A 24,946-nucleotide genomic window follows, 5' to 3' on the forward strand; every position below is an offset into this window, starting at 1 on the left:
TGTCTGTCCACTGCTTATCCGAGGCCACCCCAGAGCAGTGCCTGGCATCCAGAAGTTTCTCAGTTAACATGTGTGGAGGGAATGGAAGAGATGAAAGAAAGAAATGGAGGACTTCCCTGGTGGCGCAGTGGCTGAGAATCCGCCTGCCAGTGCAGGGGACACGGGTTCAAGCCCTGGTCCGGGAAGATCCCACATGCTGTGGAGCAACTAAACCCGTGCGCCACAGCTACTGAGCCTGCGCTCTAGAGCCCGCGAGCTACAACTACTGAGCCCACGTGCCACAACTACTGAAGCCCACGTGCCTAGAGCCCGTACTCTGCAACAAGAGAAGCCACCGCAATGAGAAGCCCGCACACCACAACGAAGAGTAGCCCCCACTCACCGCAACTAGAGAAAGCCCACACGCAGCAAGAAAGACCCAACGCAGCCAAAAATAAATAAATATTTTTAAAAAAGGAAGAAAGCCTTATTTCCAATATCGTAACTACTACTTCAGATACCATAATTTGTACACTTAAAAAAATTCAATCATCAGACCATATATGATTTTTCTAATTAAAAGTAGTGGGTGCTTTATTTCCAGTGAGATTTCTTTTGTTGGCTAAACGGAACCTGTGTTTTCTGTGATCCATGTGGTCTTTTGCTGAAAAGAAACGGTTTTGGAGATGAAGAAAATTTTAAAACTGTTAAACAAGCAGTGATAGAATTTGATGTACATTTTCCTGTCCTTGATCAAAAGTTTAGGAAGATAATGTTATTTGCTTCTCCTAGTAGATGTGATCTGATTGTTAAGGTATTTTCTAGGAGGCTTCTTTCACCCTGTGTAAGACACTATGTAGTGTTAAGTCAGCTGTAATGTGGGCTCGAGTGCTGTGTAACCCCGAGATGCAGACAGGCCCGAGACCACTCCTTCTCCTTTTCTGACTGTGAATTAAGGGAGATCAGTTGTAGGAAGTGTCTGTAAAGTAGGCCCCTGGTACACTTTTGATGTTCACTTTCCTAATTGTCTAAACTAATCTCCTCTGTTCGTTTTAGACTCACACTTTGTGGCATGCGTTTTGGCTTTATAAATCCTGAGGTTCATAGCAGGCCCACTGTGCTCATGACCAGGTGTGACGATTACCAGCCCGGACGGTAGGGCAGCCGCGCCTCAGTCCGGCCTCGTCACCCGCAGCCCCGGGGGGACCCCCTTAGCCTTGGGCACACTGTGCCCTGCTCCTCAGGGTTGAGGGCCGCCGCGGGTTTGCTGAAATAGAAGGATATGGTTGGTGCAGCTGAGAGGAGTCGTCAGAAGAGATGGGCTATGTTTGTCAGTTCACCTTTACTTCCCGTTTCAGTAAGTTACCTAAATAGATTCTTCAGAGAAGATATGTACATTTACACACACATCTTCTGAAAAATAAGAGGTAATATTGGAATAGGACTTAAGAGAGTAAACACTATCTCGACGTTGTAAAGTTTCAGGACATCCACTAATACCTTTTCTCTTACTGTCTCAGGTTTCATGACGTATCTCGTGGAGCCTCTGTTCACAGAATGGGCCCGGTTCTCCAACACCAGGCTGTCGCAGACAATGCTCGGACACGTGGGGCTGAACAAAGCCAGCTGGAAGGGATTGCAGCGAGAACAGTCCAGCAGCGAGGACACTGGTGCTGCATTTGAGGAGCTGAGCTCACAGTTATTACCTCAGGAGAACCGGTTATCCTAACCCCCCCTCCCCCGTCAGGGGGCAGACTGCCTCTGGAGGTCGTTAGAAATGTGAATGGGGTCTTGAGGTGAGAGAACTTTACTCCTGACTGCCAAGGGAAGTGAATGACGCCAGCATTATTTATTTCCAAGATTTCCTCTGTTGGATCATTTGAACCCACTTTTTAATTATAAGACCCGAACATACAGCAATATGCATTTGGCTTTCGTGTGAAACCTTGAATATGCAAAGCCCAGCGGGAGCGAACCGAAGGGAATAACAAAGTTTTGCAGGAAGTTGTGCGGTGGCCCTCGTGCTTCTCGAAGCATCCTGAAACTTGAACCGAAGCCTTCAGCAGAAATCTTTGGAATTTAACCCGTCTGATGCAACAGTGTGTATCTGTACCTTCCACTAAGTTCTCTCGGAGAAAATGGAAATGTGAAGTGCCCAGCCTCTGCGCCTCTGGCCAGACTCGATGTTTACAGACCAACTCTGAAATATTGGTTCTCAGTCCGCCTTGGAGCATGATTGTGAAGGAACCACTAAGAATTTTAAAGATCAAACCTAAACTGCAGCTCTTTCCCCCGGTTTGCCTTTCTTCTTCTTTGGATGCCACCAAAGCCTCCCATTTGCTATCATTTTATTTTGTGCACTGGAAACTGAGCATTTATCCTAGAGTGCCGCCGAGATTTCACTCCAGTGCTGTTTGGCAATGCAATTTTTTTTAACTCTTAGTTTTTAATTTGGGGCGGGAGGGGCAGAACCCCAGTGTCCTAGCTGTATTATGATTCCGCAGTGAAGACGTTGCATGTTGTTTTCACTAATGTACACTTGACCTGCACATGCAAGAAAAGGGTGGAATGTTTAAAACACCATAATCAGCTCAGGGTATTGCCAATCTGAAATAAAGTGGGATGGGCAAGTGTGTCCTTCAGAGCAAGGGTACTAAAGTCCCTCTCGCTGCAGGGAGTGAGAGGCGTGTTGTGTGTGTGCGGATGTGTGTCTGGGGCACGCTCGTGCATGTGTGACTGTGCATGTGTTCTATTTATCCACGTGGGAGGGATTGGGAACGTCAGCTTTTATTTATTATTTTAGAATGTGACATAACGAGCAGCCACACGTGGGGAGGGGAAGGGAGGTCAGCTGTAACAGATCGCTCCAGATGCCTTAAACTATGCACAAAGCTAAGTGACCAAACTTCTTGTTTTGATTTGAAAAAAGTGCATTGTTTTCTTGTCCCTCCCCCTTTGATGAAACGTTACCCTTTGATGGGCCTTTTGATGTGAACAGATGTTTTCTAGGACAAAATCTAAGGACTAATTTTAAACTTACAACATTCCACTTTTGTAATTTGTTTTAAAATGTTTTATGTGTAGTAAGCACAACTGTAATCTAGTTTTAAGAGAAACCGGTGCTTTCTTTTAGTTCAATTGTATTTCCCTTGTTACTGTAAAGGACTGTTTATTAATTATGTTTACAAGTTTGTTGCAACAGTCATTTTCTTGGGAGAAAGCTTGAGTGTAAAGCCATTTGTAAAAGGCTTTGCCATACTCATTTTAATAACGTGCCTGTTGCTGTTAACTTTTGATGAATAAAAACCTATCTTTTCACATTTTCATCTTTGATATTTACCTGTAAGTCAGTCCGTTGGAAATCATAACGCTGAATTACTAGGGAAGCAAAGAATTCGCTTCTCGGCTCCGGCATTCGCTCGCCGCACGTTTGTTCAGGCAGAGCTGGGCACAGGCAGAATCCTGCGGGCCCGTGTGCTGCCTGCACCTCACGGGTGAGCAAGCGGAGGCTGGGATGTAGTGGACAGAGTGCTAACAGCCGGGAGAAGTCGGCTCTGAGCCCAGCCTCTTGACTCCACAGCCCTTTGTTCCCACAGCGGGAACCTCAGGCCTTCGTGCAGGTACTAACATACTACTCATATTTATTGGCTTTTTAAAAGTCAAGTAATGAGAAATGGCCACTTAATACTACTTTTGGTATCAGCGTAAGAAAGGTACCACTGGGCCTCTCCGGGATCCTCCCAAGTCCATTTCATTAGAAGGGATACGTGTAAACTTTGAACTCAAACATAGTCATTATTTGCATAGAAGAGTGATGTTGGATAGAAATACAGTGTGAGCTGAGTCGGTGATTGTCAATTTCCAAGGAGTCACATTTTAAAAAAGGAAAAAGAAACAGCTGGAATTAATTCTAATAATATTTATTCCAACATATCCAAAATATTTTATCATTTCAATATGTAGTCATTATAAAAAACTATTGAGATGTTTTACATTCCTTTTCCTGTTACAGTCTTTGAAATCTGGCGTGTATTTTATGCTTACAGCACGTCTCAGTTCGGACCAGCCATGCTTCAGGTGCCCGGTCTCCACACGTGGCTCGTGGCCACCACGCTGGACAGCTGGGTGCAGGAGTCTGATGGTGGTGGAGCCGAGGGCCACCTCGGGAAGGTCAGCTGGCCACTTACATGAGGAGTATCATCTTGGCAAAGCTGACGCATCCAGTGTCTGATAAGGAAACTCGCAAGCTCACACACCTGGTATGTCAGCACATGGAAAGTAGAACTGTATCTCATAGCAAACTCACATTAACCAATTTCACAGAAACTGATGGGTTTTTTTTAAGTGTTAATAGTTTAATTTACAGTGAGAAATATAACTATCAATCATTCTCTCCCTTTAGGCAGACGTTCTCGGGAAGCCAGACGCCGATCAGCCGGTTGCTTGAGCGTGGATTCTGAGCAAGGGAAGCAAGTCGCCTCACGCGTCCTGCAGGGCCGGACCTGCTGATACTCGTTTGTGGACCACGGTTCCCCTGAATGAGGTTACAGATGCTCTGCCAGGAGCTGCTTCTCCACGCCTGCTTGATTGGCACATCCAGCAGACACGTCAGACCTTCAGCCTTGCATCAGCTGAGCCCGATCTGCCAGCGTATGACTGCTTTCTTCTTCTCTGACCTGTTAACGTGTTTCTCGCTGTTTGATATTCAGAGGATTATCTTCTTACTGCCAATCTCAAGGGGGAGACACCTGAGTGTGGCTCCCATCTCCTGCCTACACATAAAATAAACCCACTGCAAAGATACGTTTTGTTACATGTATGTGGTATTACCCGTCTATAGCCCTGCTTCTTCAACAGGACCTATATTCTTTGAACATTGGTTTTCTAGAAAAATCTGAGGAAACAGTACAGTAATTTAGAAGGTCACATGTTAAATAAGTAATTAAATATTATGGAAGAGAATGCAAAATTCACATGAATTTTTAAGATAAAACAGGAGACTTCAAAGAATTGTTGAGCGTTGCAGCAGCCCTTTGGGGCTCTGGGCCAGCCCTTAAGTCATGGGGGCAGCTCCTCTGCTCTAGGCTAAAGGTCCTCGGAGAGAGAATTGTGGTAAGCCTTAGCTTAGCAAAAACAATCTGGTTCCTGGTATGTGCACTCCGTAAGTGTGGTGGTTTATAATGATCCTCTTTACATAAAAGAAGTAAATATTTTATGTCCTTTGTCCAACCTGGGAAATATGTTTGTACCTTAGGTACAGGTTACAGGTGCAAATAATTCTTTGAAGATTCCTATGACAGCCTCTCTTTCCAAAAATCTTTCTTGACTCTTAAAGCTTCCGATTTTCTTAAAACTTTAAAAATTTTCACATTGGAGGTTTACAGTGTTTTCATGTGTACTTTTTTAAATGTATAAATATTTTGTTTAAATCTCCTCCCAATCAGTATCTCCTGCTTGGGACAATGACCGACAGCTAATCTGCATTCAGTAATGTTTTTAAATAAATGTGACATTTATCACCATACTAGCAGCATATATTTGAAACACGTAGTTATCCAGATATGTGCAAGACTTAGCCTGAGCCATTCCTTGTTTGCTAAGGATTTGCAGACAACCTGTGTCCTCTGGAAGGCCCCCAGTTGTCCATTGTCTCCAGGGGAAGTGACCGCTACTTGGGGTGGACTGCCGGGGACGCACAGCCGTCTCCTCCACCTTTGTGTCTCTTGTCCTTAGCATAGGGCTAGCGTAAACTGTGCCGTCAGTAAATGCTGAACAGATTAACTTGGTATTGTGTTTCCTTTTTAGCTATCAGTCTATCATCATGAGCAATTATGTGGAAACTAGTCTGTCAATGCCGAAGTCACGTGGTCACAGTATCCGAGTTCCTGTTGTGTGCAGAACTGCACTGGATGTAATAAAGGTACTAAAACTAAATACCGAGACGGGGTCTCTGTTCTCAAAACGTTTGGGTGACAAAATGATGTGTGGAAAGCATCTGTTATGTAATATGGGAGGTTTCTATATTGCACAAAGTGAGTGTAAAGTGTTGGGGTATTGTTGAGAACGAATGATTTTGTTGGGTTCATGATGAAAATGACACCATTTCCAGTAATTATTGAATCTTATTAACATCTGTAACTGGTAAAATCATATAGCTTTCAAATTTGATTCTAAAATATAACTCTTAGATGTTCACTGTGATACTTTTAGTAAAATACTAATAACTTTTATCAATCACAGTAACATTTTTTTTACTTTTACAGCTATGCTAAGTTGTCCTGAACCTATCCTGAAGTCTGGTAGAATGGCCAGGGAAAGAGAAACACCCCCATTTTTAATATTAGATTCTTTTTAGCTGTATTTTAAAACTGAAGCACAGTGACCTATTGGTTTACTGCAACTTTCCACTGGTCCCATCAATAGTCTTGTTAAGAAAGTTCATCTTATATTACATTTATGTTTAAGCCATGCATTGTTTGAGATTTTTGAGCATAAATTTGAAGTGTTTCTTTACTGTTGAGCCGCGTCCTATAAAGAATCGGGAGGCTGCATGGTATCCCAAGGTGCTTTATCTTTTGCAGAAAGTATCATAAAGGAATGTGTTTAAAGCTCCTAGTTGAACATGTACAGAAAACAGTTTCTGAATTTCCATCTAAGAATCCTCACAAGATAGGGGTTAACTTTTCCACTGTAGGGGACAGAGTCTCCCTCAGATCACTGCAGGGTAACTGGAGCTTTATCTTGAGGATTCATGTTCATGATAATGAGACAAACCCTATGAAGGCTGCAGAAGCAGAACCTGGGGTCTAAGCTCTCTGAGATGTAACTTCTTGCTGCATCTGCTTCTTCCCACACTTCTGCTCCTCTTCCTGTCTCTTCTCTACCTTGGAGTGTCTGCTTGGAAAGGCAGTAAAGTTTTTAAAGTGTTGTCTTTATGGCTAGAGAGACTGTGTTTAGGTCTTTTGTATGTATTAGCGAGTCACCTAATCTTTTGAGTGGCTTCCTAACCTGTAAAATGTCTGCCTCGTAAAGGTAAAATCATGTACTGACAACAGTTCAGTCTGTGTCCTTGTTCATGTCCTCATCATCTGTTTTGTATAAACTGCTCATGGGCACACCTGTACCTCATGGCATGCTTACTTGAGCTCCAGGTACCAACTGTGCCCCTCTCTCAAGGTTTCCTATTCAGATTCCCAAGGGGGGATCTGGACCAGCTTGTCAGGGCTGCATCCTGAGTCACAGATGTCTCTGCATTAGCTGGTGCTCTCCTTGCAGAGGGCAGTCTGCGCCAGAGCTGCGTTAGAGAGATCATCGTGCAGAGGATCACGTGCTCTCCACCGTCACTGCTCACACCTGCGTTACACAACAATGTCCCACCACACCTGCTTCTCACCCTTTTTCATCCTCTGATAGCAAGCATGACTGGCCAATGAAGAGGGGACGGCTCCTAGGCCATGTGAACAGAAAGCTGTTCACAACTCTGGTAAAAATCCTGTTGTGAAGAGTGTCTTTCTCCTCAAATTCTGGCTTTTCCAGCTGGGAAGACAGCAGTTAGGAGGGACTGGACTGCCCTGTAACAGCCACAGCAGTTTGGGATGGAATGGGAGGCACTATTTGGATCGTCTTATTTAGCTTCCTGGTGATGTCTAAATTACACTCATGTTATTCTCTCAGCTTACAGAAGGAGCTCTCTGACCTTTAGAAGAGGCTGGAGAATCTTCCAGGGGAGAGAAGTTTGAGAAGCTCCAGCTAGAGGAACATTAAGTTTTCCAGTCCCTACCAAGTGGACTAAGGACAACAGCTTTCAGGGAAACATTCAAGATTTCTGGATCCTTCCATGGGTATGCTATTTTTATTATCCTATCTGTTCTCAAGTGATCACACTAGTACGAATGAAGAACTAGCCTGCTTACAAGGTTTACAAGGAAAAAGTAGTAAGAATTTTAAGAAAAAGGCTCAGTGGGGTAGCTCAGAAGAATGCTGACTCTAGGATGAGAAGGGGGAAGAGGACTCGGGAATGGCTAAAGGCTCATGGGAAAGATTGTGACAGTAACAGGCAGAACAGTGATACCGCTGTAAAACCAAGTGCCTCCTTCTGCCTGGCAATCCCAGAGCTGGTGCTACTGGGCTAACACCTGCAAGTTTAAACTTGTATCTGCCAGATCTAACCTACAGAGAGGAGTCATCAGAGGATGGTTTGTTTCCAGTAGTTGTTACCTCGTGTTTTCTTCCTTCACCACTGAGGCACAGACTCATAGGAATTCTTAATACAGCAAGAGGACAGCAGACTTCCCTGGCGGTCCAGTGGTTAAGACTCTGTGCTTCCAAAGCAAGGGTTGCGGTTTCGATCCCTGGTCGTGGAACTAAGATTCCCACGTGCCATGCAGTGTGGTCAAAAAATTTAAAAAAAGAAAAAATGAGGACAGGATTCTTCTGCAGAAAGACCTATGACTGGGAAGACAACCAGAACTGAAGACTAAGACCTACCGCTCCACCCAGGCCCGTGCACAGAATGACACCTTTTCCAGGTGCCAGGAACGTTGGAGAAATCCGTCTACTGGGAACTACAGTGACCTTGTGTAAAATAATGTAATAACTTATTTAGCATGCTGCCATTCACAGAACATGTTCAGAATCATTATTTAGTCCTAATTTTTTGAACTGAGCATGATTCCCATTTTAAAAACAGGTGTGACTCGGCCAGGACCACATACATGGATCGTGTTTAACTCCGGTCCAGCAGCGCTCTCTGACTCACACTCACTGTGTGCACAGTTGACCCTTGAACAACACAGGTTTGAACTGCACGGCTCCACTTACACGTGGACTTGTTTCAATAAATGATACAGTACCTGCACTTTCACTTTACAGATCTTTAAACTACACACGGGGAGAACTTTGTGTTTGACCAGAGATCCCAGTACGTGGAGTCAAAGAAACTAAGGTTTGAGTCCTGATCCTATCCAGACTGTTTCAGCTTCCTGCCCACCCTTGGGTGAGTCATCTACCAATTCATTTGTTGTTGAGGCAGAGAGAGCAATGCGTGGATTTTCCACTGGGGATGAGAGGGAGTCAGTGCCCCTAACAAACACCCATGTTTTCTTTCTTTTTTTAAACTTTGATATGGACCAACTTTAAAGTCTTTTAATTGCATTTGTTACAATACTGCTTCTGTTTTATGTTTTGGTTTTTGGCCAGGAGGCATGGGGATCTTAGGCTCCCTGACCAGGGATGGAACCCACACCCCCTGCATTGGAAGGCAAAGCCTTAACCACTGGACTGCCAGGGAAGTCCCGCCCCCCACGTTTTCAAGGGTCCGCTCTATAAGAGTGAGTCCCTAGACTAGTCATAATCACAGGAGAGAAAACATTACACCAGTTATTTAACTTTTTGAGCCTCAGCTGTAAAATGTAGACTTTAACTATTTTTAAGATCTTTCACTTCAGGTAATGTGTTGCGCAGGAGAACCGGAAACTGAACGAGATGGGTGTAGGGGAAGATGAGAAAAGAGCTTTCACCAGTCCCAGAGGTGGATTATAGGCTTGAGAATCCTGAGGAAACTCATCCCCAGTGACTGCCTTTCTCTTTTTAATGATGAAGTAAGTCCCTTGAAGAGAAAGATGAATGAGAGGTGATATATTTTAGGCAATATATTTACACTTGAAAAATGCAGAAAGCAAATAGTTCTAAAGAAGCTGCATGTATAATATAAAAGAATCTTGCCTATTGTGGAAAAAAAAAAGGAAAGCATTTGTATAGCCATTATGGCCCAAGGAAAGTAAAAGTTTATTTCAAAACAAACAGTAACTTCCTTGTAATTGGAGCACTGCCCAAAATTCAATACTGATACAAATATACATACTTTGACCTCCTAAGAAATTTATATCAGGCGAATTTTCTGAATTCCTTTTAAAGGCAGAAGTTTTAAACCATAGAAAACAATCAGAAACAATATAACAACATGTGTAAAATAAGCCACAGTTCAAAGTTAAGCTGAATAACCAAACCATGAAAATTACCTCCAACTAATATTTGCTATTATTTAGAACACTGCACATATTTTCAATAACTTAAAAGTGTCTTCACATCTCCTAATCCCCCCCAGGAAGTACAACTTTCTTTTCACTAGATTTAAATAATACTTCCAAATATTTACTCATAGTAGGAGGTTCTGACATTAACTAACTATGTGTGTTTAACAGAAATATAGAAAATCATGAAGATACATGCAGCATTTAAAAATGATCACTTGTAGCAATTCCTTAGAAGTCGTAGAGGAGAAAGGCAGTTGTCTACTTCCTAATAGCACCTAAGGTTTATGCTACATAATGTAATTCAGCAAAACAGCATTCTGACCAATGATAAGCAACTTGCAGAAAATTCTTTTGCCTATTCAATGTTTCATTATAAAGCTACTATTTCGACCAATATTAAAAAATTTTTAACTCCATTATGCTGACATTTCCAGAAGTATTAGCATTAGCATCAAGTTATCTTCATGCCATTTATTAAACTGAAAGAAAAAGATGGTACATTCTAGTTTTTACTTTAAAAGAGATTTAATTCAATCATTTGATTCCTCACTATTTGAAAACTACATTTTCTTCCTCAGCACTGGACGGCGCTACAGTGACAACAGTTTCCATGATCCTTGACTTCCCTCTTTAAAGGAAAGCATTATGGAATTTCAGCAGCAAACATGAGCCGGTTCCTACTCAAACCCCATCTCCAATCCAAGAAAACGTGAGAGAGAATCTAAAAAGTTCTGTTCAAGGTAAGAAGAAATTCCAATCTCAAAAACACTTCACTCCAACAACCTGCTTATCCCAGCTGCTCCATCACCGAATAGTAAATGATCACTGAAAACAAATGACACTATCAGCACCCCTGTCACCCCCTTGCTAAATCTTATGTCCTGTTTTATATCCAAATACATGCACATAAAACATTTGTACAGATAAATTAGTGTTAAGAATTAAAAACTCACATCTACAAAGGTCCGTTCTTTGTTCTGAAATCTATATAATTGTTTTCCAGACTGGAAATCTAAACATCTTGGCTACACATTAAAAACATGTCAGAATATAAATATGTTATGGAAAACTTCAGAACGGACCTTCTCTTAAAAGCAAACAAACTTAAGAGTGCTTTTGTTATAGCTTAATCCTCTGAGACTTAAAAGGAGACACTAAATTCAGGTGTTTACCAAACAGTGTTGATTTCTAGTAGCCGAACAGCCCTAATCCACCAACAGCTGGACTAGTAGGATAGTCTCCCTCAGCTCACTACTAGGAAGTTGAAACATTTTCGATTAAAGCCTTCATTTTTCCTGTAGACTTCAACATGTGTGGCCCAAACTAGAAAAGAAACAAAAAAGACACTGGTTCATGTAACAGTAATGATATGCCCCCCTCCCAATCATGGATCAAAGGTATGTTCTTCATGAAAAACCAAACAGCTAGGTAATATTAAAACCTTTATGAATTGACAGGTTGTTATAAACATGACATAGCAAAAGAGTGAAAGACAAAGAGACAACAAAATTAACAATATTATGCCCTAGAAAACTATAATTACCTTAGCAAGAGCCTAGCTTAGTCCAATTTTACTTCTCCGAATAAAAGAAGGAAGGTACAGAGTTTCCTTTTCACTGTCTGAAGAGTTTCAAACATGCTAGAATTTCTAAGATATCTACATCTCTGGAATAGATAAAACACATATCCCCCATGACAGTACCCTGAATAAAGGTAATGTATAAATTAAGATATTTGAGAGCTTCCATGAAATCTGCTCAGTCTCCACCTTTGGCCTGCCCACAGCCTGCAAGGCCCTGGTCAAATGTCTCTCCCTCTTCAGGAGACTTCCTCACAGGTGCCCTAAGAGAAAATGATCTTTCCTTTCTATATCACAGCATTTTTATTGTCCTCAGACATAAATTTTATTGTAATGAATTTCACTTCATTATACTTAAATAAAACAGCATGGAAAATTTAACATAGGAGACACTAAGCAATGAAACCAGGGGTTAACTTTTGCTTCCTTCTCTGTGTTCTTCTATAATAGGTAATCTAGCTGTAGGTAGGGACTAAATCCTGTAGCACACATCCTTTTGAATCTTGCAGGCGAACACAGCTGAATGTCTTGCAGTGTGCCGCAGTGAAGTGAACTACCAGGCTGTACTAGGAGAGAAGTCTGCCCAGTACTCACCAACACTCCTTCTGAGGTGGCCTCTGATTCAGACTTTGGAATTCCTTTTTCAACTTCACCTTGGCTATCACATCGATACCGATAAGCAAACTTCTTTTTCAGAGCCTCTGCTATGAGGGCAGCAGGGTCAGAAACGTCCACCGGTTTGGGCTTTGTATCTTCTTCTGACCTGAGAGAAATGAACATAAACCAAGGGGACGCTGATCCCTCCAGGAAGCACACGGGGAGCCTGACAGCACTTCTCTGGCGTCAGATACACTTGACAAAGACACTGACACATACTGATGCAGCGAAGTGAAAACCCTAGATTTAAGGCTCAATGAAAGAGCACAAAGGTGCCCCAATGAACAGTCACTCAGGTCCTCTCAGGAGCAGAGATTATGTGCTCCTTCAGGGCAATTAGGGTTCTATTCTTCTCCGAAAGCCTGGTGACTACCATAGCAGAGACGTGACACAGCTTCACTGGATGAATGACTGCACAGTAACGAAAAGCCTTCAAATGCAATTGGGAGAGAAACTGGAAAGTTACCTGCAAGTGATTATTCTGCTAATCTCTTAGGCTCCTGTACACCATTAACTATCTTTTTTAAATTAAAAACTTAGAGCTACTCATGTAGTCATGTTATAAAACAAAGTTCTCAAGAACCCTAGTACTTGGGAGATTGGTTCAAGATGGCAGAGTAGAAGGACGTGCTCTCCCTCCTACGAGAGCACCGGAATCACAACTGACTGCTGAACAGTCATCGACAGGAAGACACTGGAACTCACCAAAAAAGATACCCCACATCCAAAGACAAAGGAGAAGCCACAATGAGATGGTAGGAGGGGCGTGATCACAATAAACTCAAATCCCATAACTGCTGGGTGGGTGACTCACAGACTGGAGAACCCTTATACCCCAGAAGTCCACCCACTGGAGTGAAGCTTCTGAGCCCCATGTCAGGCTTCCCGACCTGGGGGTCCAGCAATGGGAGGAGGAATTCCTAGAGAATCAGACTTTGAAAGATAGCAGGATTTGATTGAAGGACTTCGACAGGACTGGGAAAAACAGAGACTCCACTCTTGGAGGGCACACACAAAGTAGTGTGCACATCTGGACCCAGGGGAAGGAGCAGTGACCCCGGGGGAGACTGAACTAGACCTACCTGCTAGTGTTGGAGGGTCTCCTGCAGAGGCAGGGGGTGGCTGTGTCTCACCATGAGGACAAGGACACTAGTAGCAGAAGTTCTGGGAAGTACTCCTTGGCATGAGTCCTCCCAGAGTCTGCCATTAGCCCCACCAAAGAGCCCAGGTAAGCTCCAGTGTTGGGTTGCCTCAGGCCAAACAACCAACAGGGAGGGAACCCAGCCCCAGCCATCAGCGGACAAACGGATTAAACTTTTACGGAGCTCTGCCCACCACAGCAACAGCCAGCTCTCCCCACCACCAGTCCCTCCCATCAGGAAACTTGCACAAGCCTCTTAGATAGCCTCATCCAACAGAGGGCAGACAGCAGAAGCAAGAAGAACTACAATTCTACAGCCTGTGGAACAAAAACCACATTCACAGAAAGACAGACAACATGAAAAGGCAAAGGACTATGTACCAGATGAATGAACAAGATAAAACCCCAGAAAACAACTAAAAGTGGAGATAGGCAACCTTCCAGAAAAAGAATTCAGAATAATGATAGTGAAGATGATCCAGGACCTTGGAAAAAGAATGGAGGCAAAGATCGAGAAGATGCAAGAAATGTTTAACAAAGACCTAGAAGAATTAAAGAACAAACAAATAACTGAAATGAAAAATACACTAGAAGGAATCAATAGCAGAATAACTGAGGCAGAAGAACGGATAAGTGACCGGGAAGACAGATGGTGGAATTCACTGCTGCGGAACAGGATAAAGAAAAAAGAATGAGCTCGCCAACTCCGGGCCCCAGCCGCGGGCGGGCGGACGGCAGGCAGACAGCATGCTGAGCCTCCTCGTTTGGATCCTCACTCTCTCTGATACTTTCTCCCAAGGAATGGAACCTGCGCCCCTTGCAGTGGAAGCGCAGAGTCCTAACCACCGGACCACCAGAGAATTCCAAGGAGAAACTGCACTTAGCCCTCAGAGACCTCACAAACTGAAAACTGAACATGAATAGGACTCCAAAGAATCTGGGGAGAAGGGAAAAATCCTGTGTCATGTGGAGGAAACAGTGGACTGGCCCAGTAGATTTAAACACTCCAAGGGACTTTGTTTCGTTCATCGCCTTAACTTCGGAATCTAGAATAGTGGGGCATAGTAGGTCCTCAGTAAATATTGGCTGGCTCCAGAGGGCTGAGCTGAGATGAATGGAAGTGGACATTACACACAGAAAGAGCTTCATAGACTATTCAAAAAAAAAAAATGCTTCTTAATAGCCAGAGCTGTCCAGCAAACAAAAGGGCTGCTTCAGGAGGCAGTGAACCCCGCAGCCCAGGAGGGTTCAAAAGGAGCTAGGATGATCACATGCTGGGGACACCGGACTGCAGACTTCTGACTGGGAGGCGAAGTTGGGCAAGGTGACCTCCATTGTCCCTTCCTACACTTAGGCTCTTCCATTCTGTCACCACCTCTTCCCAGGCCTGGCCTGCCCAGTGTCGCATCATAAATGTTTGGACTTTGCTGACAATGCCTGTGTCTTGCTTGCAACAGAATTGCCCATGAAGAGGAGCCCTGACAGCTCCGCATTACAAGGGACAATCACCTGGAAATAGACTTCCCTTCCCTGACCCTGCAGCTCTGTCCCTGTTTTATTCTTCTGCATCAAATTGCCAAGAGTAAAATTGCTGGACACACGGCTAAAAAACAAAAAGAAAAAGAATGAAAAGAAATGAAGACAGCCTATGAGACCTCTGCGACAACATTAAACGCAACAACATTCGCATTATAGGGGTCCCAGAAGGAGAAGGGAGAGAGAAAGGACACGAGAAAATATTTGAAGAAATTATAGTCGAAAACTTCCCTAACATGGGAAAGGAAACAGCCACCCAAGTCCAGGAAGCGCAGAGTCCCATACAGGATAAACCCAAGGAGAAACATGCCAAGACACATAGTAATCAAATTGGCAAAAATTAAAGACAAAGAAAAATTATTGAAAGCAGCAAGGGAAAAACAACAAATAACCTTATGGGAGTTCCCTTGTATGTTAACAGCTGATTTCTCAGCAGAAACTACAAGCCAGAAGGGAGTGGCATGACATATTTAAAGTGATGAAAGGGAAGAACCTACAACCAAGATTACTCTACCCAGCAAGGATCCATTCAGATTCGAGGGAGAAATCAAAAGCTTTACAGACAAGCAAAAGCTAAGAGAATTCAGCACCACCAAACCGGCTCTACAACAAATGCTAAAGGAACTTCTCTAAGTGGAACACAAGAGAAGAAAAGGACCTACAAAAACAAACCGAAAACAATTAAGAAAATGGTAATAGGAACAGACATATCGATAATTACCTTAAACGTGAATGGATTAAATGCTCAACCAAGACACAGGCTCACTGAATGGATACAAAAACAAGACCCATATATATGCTGTCTACAAGAGACCCACTTCAGACCTAGGGAGATACAGACAGAAAGGGGATGGAAAAAGATATTCCATGGAAATGGAAATCAAAAGAAAGCTGGAGTAGCAAAACTCATATCAGATAATAAAGAATGTTACAAGAGATAAGGAAGGACACTACATAATGATCCAGGGATCAATCCAAGAAGAAGATGTAACAATTATAAATATATATGCACCCAACATAGGAGCACCTCAATACATAAGGCAACTGCTAACAGCTATAAAAGAGGAAATCGACAGTAACACAATAATAGTAGGGGACTTTAACACCTCACTTACACCAATGGACAGATCATCTAAACAGAAAATTAATAAGGAAACACAACCTTTAAATGACACAATAGACCAGATAGATTTAATTGATATTTATAGGACATTCCATCCAAAAACAGCAGATTACACTTTCTTCTCAAGTGCGCACGGAACATTCTCCAGGATAGATCACATCTTGGGTCACAAATCAAGCCTCAGTAAATTTAAGAAAACTGAAATCATATCAAACGTTTTTTCTGAGCATAATGCTCTGAGATTAGAAATCAATTACAGGGGAAAAAAACGTAAAAAACACAAACACATGAAGGCTACACAATACGCTACTAAATAACCAAGAGATCACTGAAGAAATCAAAGAGGAAATCAAAAAATACTAGAGACAAATGACAACAACAACACGACGATCCAAAACCTATGGGATGCCGCAAAAGCAGTTCTAAGAGGGAAGTTTATAGCAATACAATCCTACTTCAAGAAACAACAAACATACCAAATAAACAATCTAACCTTACACCTAAAGGAACTAGAGAAAGAAGAACAAACAAAACCCAAAGTTAGCAGAAGGAAAGAAATCATAAAGATCAGAGCAGAAATAAATGAAGTAGAAACAAAGAAAACAATAGCAAAGATCAGTAAAACTAAAAGCTGGTTCTTTAAGAAGATAAACAAAATTGATAAACCTTTAGCCAGACTCATCAAGAAAAAGAGGGAGAGGACTCAAATCAATAAAATCAGAAATGAAAAAGGAGAAGTTATAACAGACACTGCAGAAATACAAAGCATCCTAAGAGACTACTACAAGCAACTCTATGCCAATAAAATGGACAACCTGGAAGAAATGGACAAATTCCTAGAAAGGTATAACCTTCCAAGACTGAACCAGGAAGAAATAGAAAATATGATCAGATCAATCACAAGTAATGAAATTGAAACTGTGATTAAAAATCTTCCAACAAACAAAAGTCCAGGACCAGATGGCTTCACAGGTGAATTCTATCAAACATTTATAGAAGAGCTAGCACCCATCCTTCTCAAACTCTTCCAAAAATTGCAGAGGAAAGAACACTCCCAAACTCATTCAATGAGACCTCCATCACCCTGATACCAAAACCAGACAAAGATACTACAAAAAAAGAAAATTGCAGACCAGTATCACTGATGAATATAGATGAAAAATCCTCAACCAAATACTAGCAAACAGAATCCAACAACCCATTAAAAGGATCATACACCATGATCAAGTGGGATTTATCCCAGGGATGCAAGGATTCTTCAAGATATGCAAATCAATCAATATGATACACCATATTAACAAATTGAAGAATAAAAACCATATGATCATCTCAATAGATGCAGAAAAAAGCTTCTGACAAAATGCAACACCCATTTATGATAAAAACTCTTCAGAAAATGGGCACAGACGGAACCTACCTCAACATAATAAAGGCCATATACGACAAACCCACAGCAAACATCATTCTCAATGGTGAAAAACTGAAACCATTTCCTCTAAGATCAGGAACAAGACAAGGATGTCCACTCTCACCACTATTATTCAACATCGTTTTGGAAGTCCTAGCCACGGCAATCAGAGAAGAAAAAGAAATAAAAGGAATATAAATTGGAAAAGAAGAAGTAAAACTGTCAGTGTTTGCAGCTGACATGATACTACACATAAAGAATCCTAAAGATGCCACCAGAAAACTTCTAGAGCTAATCAATGAATTTGGTAAAGTTGCAGGATACAAAATTAATGCACAGAAATCTCTTGCATTCCTATACACTAATGATGAAAAATCTGAAACAGAAATTAAGGAAAAACACTCCCATTTACCACTGCAACAAAAAGAATAAAATACCTAGGAATAAACCTACCTAGGGAGACAAAAGACCTGTATGCAGAAAACTATGTAAGACACTTATGAAAGAAATTAAAGATGATACAGACAGATGGAGAGAGATGCCATATTCTCGGATTGGAAGAATCAACACTGTGAAAATGACTACCACCCAAAGCAATCTACAGATTAAATGCAATCCCTATCAAATTACCAATGGCATTTTTTACAGAACTAGAACAAAAAATCTTAAAATTTGTATGGAGACACAAAAGACCCCGAATAGCCATAGTGGTCTTGAGGGAAAAAAACAGAGCTGGAGGAATCAGACGCCCTGACTTCAGACTATACTACAAAGCTACAGTAATCAAGACAATATGGTACTGGCACAAAAACAGAAACATAGATCAATGGAACAAGATAGAAAGCCCAGAGATAAACCCACGCACCTATGGTCAACTACTCCATGACAAAGAAGGCAAGGATATACAATGGAGAAAAGACAGCCTCTTCAATAAGTGGTGCTGGGAAAACTGGACAGTTACATGTAAAAGAATGAAATTAGAACACTCCCTAACACCATACACAAAAATAAACTCAAAATGGATTAGAGACCTAAATGTAAGACTGGACACTATAAAACTCTTAGAGGAAAACATAGGAAGAACACTCTTTTACATAAATCACAGCAAGACCTTCTTTGATATGCCTCCTAGAGTAACAGAAATAAAAACAAAAATGAACAAATGGGACCTAAGGAAACTTAAAAGCTTTATGCAAAGCAAAGCAAACTACAAACAAGACGAAAAGTAAACCTCAGAATGGGAGAAAATATTTGCAAATGAATCAGTGGACAAAGGATTAATCTCTAAAATATATAAACAGCTCATACAGCTCAATATTAAAAAAAACAACCCAATCCAAAAATGGGCAGAAGACCTACATAGACATTTCTCCAAAGAAGACATACAAGTGGCCAAGAAGCACGTGAAAAGCTGCTTAACATCACGAATTATTAGAGAAATGCAAATCAAAACTACACTGAGGTATCACCTCACACCAGTTAGAATGGGCATCATCAGAAAATCTACAAACAGCAAATGCTGGAGAGGGTGTGGAGAAAAGGGAGCCCTCTTGCACTGTTGGTGAGAATGTAAATTGATACAGCCACTATGGAGAACAGTATGGAGGTTCCTTAAAAAACTAAAAATAGAACTACCATATGACCCAGCAATCCCACTACTGGGCATATACCCTGAGAAAACCATAATTCAAAAAGAGTCATGTACCACAATGTTCATTGCTGCACTATTTACAACAGCCAGGACATGGAAGCAACCTAAATGCCCACTGACAGACGAATGGATAAAGAAGATGTGGTACATATATACAATGGAATATTACTCAGCCATAAAAAGGAACGAAATTGGGTCATTTGTAGAGACATGGATGCATCTAGAGACTGTCATACAGAGTGAAGTAAGTCAGAAAGAGAAAAACAAGTATCATATATTAACGCATATATGTGGAACCTAGAAAAATGGTACAGATGAACCAGTTTGCAGGGCAGAAATTGAGACACAAATGTAGAGGACAAACGTATGGACACTAAGGGGGGAAACTGGCGGGGGGTGGTGGTGGTGGTGTGATGAATTGGGAGATTGGGATTGACATGTATTCACTGATGTGTATAAAATGGATGACTAATAAGAACCTGCTGTATAAAAAAAATAATAAAATTCAAAAATTCAAAAAAGAAAAGAAACCTAGTACTTGGTTTTAGGCATAAAAAATCAAGGGAAGTGAGAAAGAAGGCAAATGTATCCTCACCTTTTTACTGACCGAAGTTTCACGCTGTTCATGTCTTTAAGGATCTCCAGCATATTTGGCATATCAGATTTCTTTGGACTGCTCTTGACTGAAGTCTTTCTAGCACAGGCATTTTTCTCTCTTCGATCTCTGATCAGATCAATAGCAGATGTGCTTTGGTGGAGCCCTGACGGAGGGAGGGGAGGTGGCGGAGGGGGAGGTGGCGGGACAGAGGGTGGCGCTGTGGCAACGGATGCCGTAGATTCTAAGTCACCTACAGAAACAAGGGAAAGTCAGTTTGATCCTGCTGGTGATAGGCAAATAAACTATTTTAAAAGCAACATTATGTTAAGGACTTTATATCTGAAAACAGTATCCTTAAAAAGAATCGAAGTTACGTAAGTAGAAAGGAAGTTTCAGTTACTTGGTTGGAATCTAAATGCCTGCATCTCAGTCACTGTATCATTTAATCCCAAACTCTCCAGATGGAAACATTCCATTTAACTTAACAGGGCGCTTTTGTGATCTCCAGTGTTCAAGTCTGACTGCTGCCAAGTGTGTAGCTACTTTTAGATGAAACAGAGCATCTGTACTGCACACTTAACTATCTTCAGTATATACAGTTTGACAATTTAGTACTAGAGTAACTATTTGAAAAAACCATTTGAAACATTTGTGGTTCATTTTAAGTATATTTACATAGAAGATTTAATTGAGCATTAACTAGAATGTGCATTGACCAAAGTGTGTTTAAAGTTTTAGATTTACTGTTGAACAAATTTCTGGGAGGAAAAAAAAAGTTATAGTTAATTTCCAAAACAAGAAGTAACCAAGAGTTAAAGTGGTTCTAAAATAAGGACCTAAAAATTCATCTTTCTGCATAATTGGAGATTAGAGAGTTGTTTTGGGGGTGAACTATATTGATTAGGGGGAACGCGATGCAAATGAGTTTTACTCAAGGGATTTGGATTGTAAATAGAAATCTAACATAAATCCCCAAATTATCTCACAATTTACAGCAGTTTTCTAGTCTGCCAGAAGAGGGAGGTAAAGCAAAAGAGACATGTAATTCATAGGTTAAACAGGAAAGGGTAGGACTTTGGTTTTTCATAAGTTAACGTGCAAATTTCACATAAGTAACACCAGGTGCAGGGAGTGCACTCACCCTCTGCCCATCTTGGCCTGACCCAGGTTGGATGAGGTTTCCATGTGGGGTTACATTAAACTCTAGGACCACAAGCAAAGTGGCTCAGAGGCAGAATAACTGTCCTATCCTTTAACCTTTAGAGTTGGCTTATGCTGAGTCTCGCCAGGACTCAGGAACAACACTCGGAAAAACAACCACTACCTACCAGCAGGTTAATGAGCTAGGATTTCAAGGCTATAGTTTCTTCTCCAAAGTGACAGTGCCACACAAATAAAAGCAACAGTAGTAGTCCAGGAGTCCAAGGACCTGAATTCAGTTTCCACTCCAGGCAAGAGGGAGAAAAATGACTACTGAATAGCTACTGTGTGGCTAAAGGTATCGTATAGAACCTCCACGTTTACTCCCTACCATAGGTAACTACTATCCCCATTTTAGAGCAGGAAAGGGAGGTAGAAAGCCCAAGTACTTGCCTTAGAGCAGGAAAGGGAGGTAGAAAGGCCAAGTACAGGACGTGTAGGTCGGTAAACAGCATTCAACCCTGTCAGGGTTGTTTTTTGGATTACCTCCTGTCTGATGTGAATGCCATTATCACAGACAACTAAGTTTACCACAGCATTCACATGAGTAGCAATTCAACTGTATCAATGTATGTATATGTTGTGTTTTCAAAATACACTCATCATCCTCTCTGACAGCATTAAGATTGTTCAAAACAAACAAAAACTACTTAACCTTGACTGGGTCCTGTACTGGACCATGAAGAGGACTGACCCCTGATTTTCCAACAAGCCCAATGGCTGTTACTTTTTTTTTTTTTTTTTAACTTTTATTGTAATATAGTTGATTTACAATGTTGTGTTAGTTTCAGGTGTATAGCAAAGTGATTCAGTTACACTTCTATATACACATTTTTTTTTTTTTTCTTTTCAAATTAGTGGCATTCTCCTAATTTCCAGTTTGCTGGTTAAAACAAATGTAGGAATTCCAGACCTGCACTGAGGCTTTGCTGTTCTTGGAGGGTCACAATTTTGGCAATCTGAGCTCTGAGGGCAGCAAGCTCACTTTCGAGGGCACAGATCTTCTGCAGTGCTTCCTCGTTGGCCAGTGTCCTGGTCTGCGGTGGAGGCTCTTCCAGAGACAGGTTTGGTAAGGAAAACTGCCTGCCTGGGGGCTTCTCAAAGAAAGGAAGATCATCCTGAAGGGGTTGCCTCAACCGGATCTCTGTCCTGCAAGGAAGACAGAAGGTTGGCTGTCACAGGCTTTGTTAGGGAATATAAAAAATCATCATTTCAAAGTTAATCAGAACACAGCAGAACATAACATCTGAGAACCACTTTTCAGGCTGACCTGACATAAAACCCCTGTGAGTTTCACAACAACAAAGCACTTGTCAACCTGATGTAGCTACACACCACGCCAGGTTTCTTGCTGGCATCATTCTTCTTAATCTTTATCTCTACATTATACGCACAAGCCAGCACTATCCGGAGGAATCACAGATTCCAACAATGTTTTTGCTAATTCATGTTTTGTTTTGGTGGTTTGAACTAAGGTGATGCAACTTTTAATGCTGTTAAAAATGGTAAGCTAATTATTGGTTATATTTGACAATCAAATCAAATCAAATCAGTAATCCATTAGCCCTTCCCCCAGGGTCTCGGTTTCTGCATTTCGATGTCCGTGTTTTCCACTTGTGATTGAATATACCAAACTGCAAGACACACCGTAACAATATGGGCCAAATTACAGCATAAGAAACTGAAAAGGGGGGGGGAAAGTAATTATAATTGAACCCATGCAGTAATTATACAGATGGTCTCATTTTCACTTGAGCGTAAAGAAAGGTTTTCTAATATGCACTGCTTCGTAGGTTGAGAATAAAATTCAGATTTCAACTGTCAATTTATATATCCATTTCCTCCTATTTTCTACAATTAGGTTTTTCTGGCCTCTAAGCCCTTTTCTCTTTTTTCTTCATCCAGCTTTATTGTGGAATAATTGAGAAATATTGTATGTGTGTGTATGTGTGTGTGTATATATATATATATATATACACACACACACATATATATATATAGTACAGCATGATGATTTGTTCATGTGTATACATTTTGAAATAATCACCACAATCAAGTTAATTAACATATCCCAGTTTCCCTCACAGTCTCATGTGGTCATGTGACCGAGCTGTGTCTAACAAGATGGTGAGCCACCTCGGAAGGCCGCTTAGAGGGCAATGACTCAACTCTACAAGAAAGAAAGTCCTTTCATCTCTAGCCCTACCCACTTTTCCTGCTCCTGAGAGCCCTGAGAGTCGCTGAAGGCCAGAAGCTAACCTTGACAGGAAAGCCAAAGCTGAGGATGGCAAAGAGCCTGGCTGGTCCCTGAGGACACAGGGGACCCACTGTCCGCTTCAGACTACCCACTCTGGATGTTTTTGACTTGAGAAAAATAAACTTCCATCACCATTATTTTGGGCTTCTGTTTGATGTCGTCAAACTTAGATTGACTGTTATAACATTCACCAACGTTATATTGTATTTTAGTTTTCCTTTAACTGAATATTGCTATTTTATTTTTGCTTGAGAGCTATGATAATTCATTCTACCTAGTGTTTGAATGAATGAATTCTTGGACCTTTAGCTTTTGGTATTTTGCACTGAATTCAGTTGTTTTTCTTCATATCTAATTTTGATTATGCCCTGGTAATTAAACTATCATACACAGAGGATGCTTGCAAATTGTTTTTTACCTGTAGTATTAATTATTAAACAAAAATATTTGGAGAATAAATGTGCTCGTTATTACCTAACCCTACTACCTAGCTAGCAACCAACTTTAATAATACTAACCTTATTCACTTTATTTAATTTGGAATATCTGTGGGGTAGGGAAATATATTTGGCTTGCAAAGCTTTAATTACCATTTCCTTTCTTAGCCCACACTGGGAAGAAACAGGTGATGAAGTGTCTAAAAAAAGTACATGACGATTAAACAAAGGTAAAAACTTCTATAAGAAACAATACCAATGCTCTGATTAAATACATTAATATGTTCTTTGAAAGATTATATGTTATATAAATTCAGATGCTTGTGCTCTAATCAACCTGCAAAAAAGAAAGTAATTTTAATAAGACATTAAATTTTTTTTTTTTTTTAATATTTTATTTATTTATTTATTTATTTATGGCTGTGTTGGGTCTTCGTTTCTGTGCGAGGGCTTTCTCCAGTTGCGTCAAGTGGGGGCCATTCTTCATCGCGGTGCGCGGGCCTGTCACTATCGCGGCCTCTCTTGTTGCGGAGCACAGGCTCCAGACGCGCAGGCTCAGTAATTGTGGCTCACGGGCCCAGTCGCTCCGCGGCATGTGGGATCTTCCCAGACCAGGGCGCGAACCCGTGTCCCCTGCATTGGCAGGCAGATTCTCAACCACTGCACCACCAGGGAAGCCCTAAATTTTTTTTTTTAAATCACTATGGCTTTTTGTTAATATAACAAGACTGAATTCTGATTTCTACTTACCTTTCATAGGGTAAGTCAAATAATTTCGTTAAACGTCTCTATACAATAAACACATTAAATTACAAGAAGATAGAAATTAGTCAATCTACTGAATGAAGTTTTTTGGGGGGAGGATATTTACATAGAGTAATTTTATTTAATCAGTATAATGTCAAATATTTAATATGCTTCAACTATATTCTTGACAACTGTTTAATAAAACATATTAAAATACTACTTTTAAAATAGTGTTTTAAAATACTATTTTAAAAATACTACTTTTTGAAAGAACTAAGGAAACCACTGGTTGGTAGAATATTGGCAGAGACAGAATTCTAGTCTTGAGAAAAGATCTGGGTAAAATATAGAAATCTCAAATAAATGTACAATTAAAGTATCACACTTGTTCAAAACAACAGTGGAGAAAGGAGGAAGACTGCTAGTAGGAACGGAAACTGTGGGTCTCGAGCAGGAGATGCATCAGAAGCAGAGAGTTCTCGGGACAGAGGACAGATGCCCTCGCCACAGGCAGCCGGGGTGGAGGGGAGGCATCTGGAGGGTGACCACTGGATGGAAGTGGAGCTGAGCAGAGAGAAGCACGAGAGCCTGGAGGTAAA

The 24,946-nt window shown here is 41.2% G+C and overlaps 2 protein-coding genes across 8 annotated transcripts in view; one reads left to right on the forward strand and one right to left on the reverse strand.

The window, feature by feature from the left end:
- PDE7A (phosphodiesterase 7A) overlaps positions 1 to 3,299 on the forward strand; it is a 355,014-nt gene extending 351,715 nt beyond the window's left edge. For all 5 annotated transcript variants that reach the window (XM_057532071.1, XM_057532072.1, XM_057532073.1 and 2 more), the window contains one exon: positions 1,500 to 3,299. In XM_057532071.1, coding sequence (XP_057388054.1) covers positions 1,500 to 1,708 — 209 coding nt within the window. In that variant the 3' untranslated portion in view covers positions 1,709 to 3,299. The remainder of the gene's footprint in view (positions 1 to 1,499) is intronic.
- A 6,430-nt stretch (positions 3,300 to 9,729) lies between these two features.
- The window catches only part of MTFR1 (mitochondrial fission regulator 1), a 61,432-nt gene continuing 46,215 nt past the window's right edge, over positions 9,730 to 24,946 (reverse strand). For all 3 annotated transcript variants that reach the window (XM_057532076.1, XM_057532074.1, XM_057532075.1), the window contains 4 exons: positions 21,820 to 22,055; positions 19,704 to 19,956; positions 12,187 to 12,355; positions 9,730 to 11,336 (listed from right to left, as the gene is read on the reverse strand). In XM_057532076.1, the coding sequence (XP_057388059.1) occupies positions 11,268 to 11,336; positions 12,187 to 12,355; positions 19,704 to 19,956; positions 21,820 to 22,055 (727 nt within the window). In that variant the 3' untranslated portion in view covers positions 9,730 to 11,267. The remainder of the gene's footprint in view (positions 11,337 to 12,186; positions 12,356 to 19,703; positions 19,957 to 21,819; positions 22,056 to 24,946) is intronic.

The sequence above is a fragment of the Balaenoptera acutorostrata genome, chromosome 17 (genome assembly GCF_949987535.1).
Source record: "Balaenoptera acutorostrata chromosome 17, mBalAcu1.1, whole genome shotgun sequence".
Classification (NCBI taxonomy): Eukaryota; Metazoa; Chordata; class Mammalia; order Artiodactyla; family Balaenopteridae; genus Balaenoptera; species Balaenoptera acutorostrata.